At 30.4% G+C, this 5,582-nt stretch overlaps 1 protein-coding gene across 1 annotated transcript in view; it reads left to right on the forward strand.

The window, feature by feature from the left end:
* LOC132061640 (protein PELPK2-like) overlaps window positions 1–2,754 on the forward strand; it is a 5,445-nt gene extending 2,691 nt beyond the window's left edge. Inside the window, exon 2 of the mRNA XM_059454412.1 lies at window positions 2,534–2,754. Within this exon, the coding sequence (XP_059310395.1) occupies window positions 2,534–2,754 (221 nt within the window). The remainder of the gene's footprint in view (window positions 1–2,533) is intronic.
* Window positions 2,755–5,582: the final 2,828 nt, after the last annotated feature.

Here is a 5,582-nt window from a genome sequence, read left to right on the forward strand (position 1 = left end):
CTAAATTAAGTACCGCGCGGGGGATAGAATTAAATAATATAAAATTAGAATCTTTTTGGGAAAAGGCATGTACCCCAAAGTGTTTGGGCCCAGTGGTTAAGGGTGCCGCTAAGTACAGGGGGTTTTCCCCCCGAGAGTTGAATTTCAGGCGACGATTTCTTTTTTTTATTTTCATTCTTTTTTTTGAAACCAAACATAAAGAACTGTTAAACAAATTTCTTTTTTTTTTTTTTTTCGTTTCGTTTGTTTTTAAAAAAATTTTCCCAAAGAATTCCTAAAATTAAATACTAATGAATTTCACTTATTTTACGTTTCATTTACAAATTTTATTCCTTTTCCAGACATCTCCAGACAAATAATCACTACTTCCCTTTCCAATTTTTGGACACAATCTTTTAAATCTTTTCCCCAAAAATAACATTTTTAAAATTTAACAATTATACCCTTATATTGTATCTATAATTGAAATTTTTTAACGCCAAAAAATTAAAAATTTTTTAAGACTATAACTTCGAAAATGTTAGCTACCAACACAATATTATGATATAAAGATTCAAAATGCTACATTTTCGCGATTAAACTTCATGGCCAATTCAAATTCAAATTATGTCAAAATGATCACTATCGACTTTTAATCTAGCAATTTGCGTCCTCGCGAAAGACCGCATGATATGAAAGAACCTCCCCCTTAAACTTGGTTCGCTTTTGATTTTAAAGAAAAGAAAAAGATGGTTATTAATATTACATGAACAAATATTAAAATCTGATATATATCCACATTCACTTCCCAGTTTTAACTTTTTTAAAAAGGCGAAGAATCCAAACATTTGCTTAATATAGTAGGAATAATACTTATATTACTGCTATGTTTAATTAGCTCCCATGAAGCATATTGGTACAATAATAGGTAGCCTATTACTTATTTGACCATTCTTAATTAGGCAACAATATCTCCTAGGTAGTTGAACAAATTTAGAAGGATCAACTGAAAATTACTGTCCAATATAGGAGAAACTATAAGCTAAAAAGCAAAACAAAGAAACAATAAACAAGTTACTTCTTTTGCATTCATTTTCAGTTTTTACTTCTTCCGAAAAGTTAAAGAACCCAAATATTTGCTTAATCAAGAGGTATAGCTCGTATGAGTTTAGAACTATATACAGTAGTAATACTATTTTTAGCTCCCGGCAGCATATTATTTCTTCGGAAATGTGTTAGACTGCATAATACAGTTGAGTTGATTATTAGTTATTTGACCAATAATTGGGCAAGCAAACATCTCCTAGTTATTGAACAAAATCTGTATGAATGATATTCTTTTTTTTTTTTTTTTTTTTAAACACTTCTGTTATATTATATATTGTCTTTTTCTTTTCTTTTCTTTTGTAACTATCTTTTAGGCATTAAGTTAGCGGAGCTGTGATTTTAAATTTATAGGTTCTAATTCTAAAAAAGAAAGTTACTAGGTTTTTGATAAATTGTTTTTACATATGAAGTGGATTTTTTTAACAAAAATACAATTACAGGGTACTGCACCAAAGCTATTGGGTTCTGCCAACTTGTGAGCGGAATGCTAGCTCTGCCCCATACCATCCTAATGTCTGTTGGAAATCTTACGGAAAATACTCATTCACGAACACTGTAGTGAATTCTTCAAAGCTTGAGGCATGTCAATTAAGACCTGCCCCAAGGATTTCACCTAAGCAAGGGTGTATCCCCCAGGATTCAACAAGTTCTTCTAATACAAACTGTATTTAAAACTAAATAAAGATTTCACAAAAATAGAAAACCCAGCACACTATAATCTATAAAGAAAAATATGATTTTGTATATGTTTCTTCTGCCAAAGAAAATAACTTAAGTATATATAGGTTCAAACCATTAACTGATATCGATCAGGCTAATATATTAGCCAAATAACGTATACAGCAAATGGCATCACAAATGATGATTTCATCATTAACAACATATAAAGAGCTATTCAATGTAGTAAATATTCTGCTATAACTTTGCTCACTTTGATTACAAATTAAATACCATTCAATTGGTCTTAGAAAGATAACGTTTGTATTTAAAATAATGACTCATTAATATATTATTAAAATAATGAATTTAGACACAAGTTAAAACTTCTTTTTGAGATATTAAACTTAATTTTTCACTACAATGTCATGGTACCAACCAATAGAGAATAGTATTAGTTTAAAAATACAAAGAAATGATTTAATCAATTTGTACGAATTGTCCACCAAATATGGTTGATCCAAATTACATCTATGCATAACTACTTTCAGAAAACTTCTTTGACTGAATTATAACTACCAATAATTTAATTAAAGAGCGTACGCTTTCACCCAACTTCTCATCCAATCCTTGTAGCCCTCAAGAACTTCCCCTATATATAACCTCTAGTGATGATCAATCTCATCAACTCAAGTCAAAACACAACATTCTTTGTAAAACACATCAATCTATCAAGTTGACACAATGGCTGCTTGTAACAATTGCTCAATCATTTTCTTGATAATAACAGTATTGTCCTTATCAAGCATATCAACAAGTAATGCTGCTCGTAGCCTAATGCAACTTCCCAACTTGCCTACAATCCCATCATTGCCTCAGCCAACAATGCCACAATTGCCAAATATTCCCAACTTGCCTACAACAATGCCACCAATGCCTGCCATTCCCAACATGCCCTCACTTCCAAACATTCCCACAATTCCTACACTTTCACCTCCTCCATCCAACTAATTAATCTTGCAACTCCATCCTACTATATTAGTAGTTGTTGTTTTACCTTAATTGTTCTATTTATCGTTTCTATTCAGCTCTTCCGATGTATTCGAGTTTATTTTCAGAGTGACATATGTTGCCTTTTGAATTTCCGAGTGTTTTATGTTTTGATTGTGAAACAGAGTTTGATGTAGTTTCTTTGTTGCTATTAATTATTTCTATCTGTTTTGTTGATGATAAGCTCTTTCTTAAATTGTGTGATAATCTCACCAAAAAGCTTAAAATATTAGAGAGAGTAAACTTTTGTTTAATTAAAGTCTTTAACACGCCCTCAAGTACGCGCCTGGTTTTTTTCATGAGTCAAACACGTGAAAATTCTTTTAATCATGGGTGATGAATGACAATGAGACTTGAATACAGAAACTTTTACTTGCTATACTATATTGAATTATCCAACTAACTCATCTAAAATTTAAGCTCTTAAGAGAACACTCTTTTATTACTTAAATTTTCTCTTCAACGTTTGGTATCTCAGAACGATGTTTCTTTCTTTTCTTTTTGGAAAAGTTAATGGTGAGCATATCAATCGCAAGCCAAACATTTTGGATATAAAAACAGACATTACAAATAAACACTACTCCATTAGATAATTTTACCCTTTTTTTCAAGTAAAACGTGATAGAGGTCTGAGAGCTTATAATTACAGAAACTGTAGCAGCGCAAAAAAAAAAAGACAAAAAAAGTTAAATATATACGTACAAACCCCTTCAACATTAGAAATGTATAGGCCTTTTAACTCATTTTTGGTATCATGTTTACAAAATTTAAATCTTGAAAATCAAAGTGCCACATAAATTAGATTGAGGGAATAACAAGATAAATACTTATTCATATCGGGCGTTTACACCAAATTAATACAATTTATCATGATTAAGTGATTTAATGAAGTGAATCTATACATTAATTAATCATGATTAAGTGATAGTTGTATATTCAAAAACATGTTATATATACTCATTGGTTTGCTGTAAACACCCGGTGTGGGTAAGTTTTTTACTGGATAACAATTTCTTCAAATTATGAAATGATAACTACACGAGTATCTTACTACCAAATTTAAAGGGTAACTTTCATTTTTTCTTGGTTTGGAATAAAATCGTCTTCAAGAGGGAAACATTTTCTTCAAATTATGAAATGATCAATATTACGATATCTCAAACAAATACCCAAAAAAAAAAAAAAAAAAAAACCTTAAGAGGAAGAATATCAGTCTTAGTCGACATTGTTTCCTGTAACCATCAACAAAGTCGCTTTGGCCGAGTGGTTAAGGCGTGTGTTAAGTGGTGGACAAAGCACTAAACCGATAAAATTGACAAACTTAAAGGTACTCTTGGTCATTTTTGACTTGGTTTGGTACAAAAAGTCCGTGTTAGAGGTTTGGAATAAAATCGACATTACATGTATTCAATTTTAAAATATTTTATACATAAAAATATTTATTTGTAATGTAATTTATAAATATTTCTTAAACTTTTTTAGTTTTTTATCTATTATCATATTAACATGAACGAATGTTTTATTTCCTATGGATGCAGTAACTCAAATAAAAGTCCAACCAAAACCAATCAACACTAATGCTAACAAAAGAAATTCAATTTACCATTAGGAATGATAATAATGTTGGATATCTATTCTTTAAATACTTGATTTAAAAAGAGTGAAAATATATAAATGAAAATACAACCTTAAGTTTTTTTTCTATGTGGAATTAATACTTATCGTACTTATTTTAGCATGAATTAATATTTTTAGATTATGGTCATTTTCTTTATGGCTTATTAATTAGCAATATTTATTTTAACCGATTTTATTAGCTTTTGTTAAATATTTTAATACAATGTCATCACTCTTCTCACATTTTGTGTAAGAAACACCTTAATTATATAGTTGTACCTTACTAGGACTAAAGAAATATTTGAAGTAAAACTATATATTTTGTATCAAGACTATTCAAAAAAAAAAAAACCCGAGAAAACCGAATAACCCGAGAAAACCCGAGGTTGAAAAACCCAATTCTTATTGAATTGGTCTCTCAGGCGACGGCTTCTTTTTGCATTCATCAGAGCTGATTTCTTTGTCTCTTGTTACGGATTTAACATAATATACTCGGAATAAATTTATTATTCTTAACCCGTCGGGAATTTCGTTCAACGAAAGCAATGTTGATTAACAACATTAGTCATTGTCAATTAACAAATGCTTGGTGTTGGACCACTCTTAATGCCCTTTATAATGGTGATACCTTCATTCTGCTGTTACGTTTTAGCTTACTAGTGGATGCAGGAGGGAGGAGAAATGAAGGTGAAAATCGAAGAACTATCTAAGGGATTAACAGTGGTTTTAAATATATTGGATTCAATCAAATTTGAACAAGTTAAAACAGATAAAGTTAATGAACGTGTCACGACCGAACCCATCCAAAAACTTCCAAGACATGAATTTGAAACATGTAGAAAGGATGATGTTTGCATAAAAACCATAACCTGGAACAGCATAAACATAAAGCTAAAGTTCACCTTCACGAACCAAAACGCAAATAATTTGCAAGCACTAGAACTTGAATCAATATTCATCAGACCAATCTAAACTAAGATAATATTCAGATGCTATTGTGTATTTACCAAAAGATAATGAACTCATCCCTACTGTATAGCGGGAAAAGTTACCAGATAATTTACCTCAACATCTGAAGAATACAACAATCATATTCGATGCCCATTATGTTCTTGAATGGACGTACAAATCTGTCATAAATTATTGAATAGTTCCATAGAAGAAGTCGCGAA

The sequence above is a fragment of the Lycium ferocissimum genome, chromosome 6 (assembly GCF_029784015.1).
Source record: "Lycium ferocissimum isolate CSIRO_LF1 chromosome 6, AGI_CSIRO_Lferr_CH_V1, whole genome shotgun sequence".
Lineage (NCBI taxonomy): Eukaryota > Viridiplantae > Streptophyta > Magnoliopsida > Solanales > Solanaceae > Lycium > Lycium ferocissimum.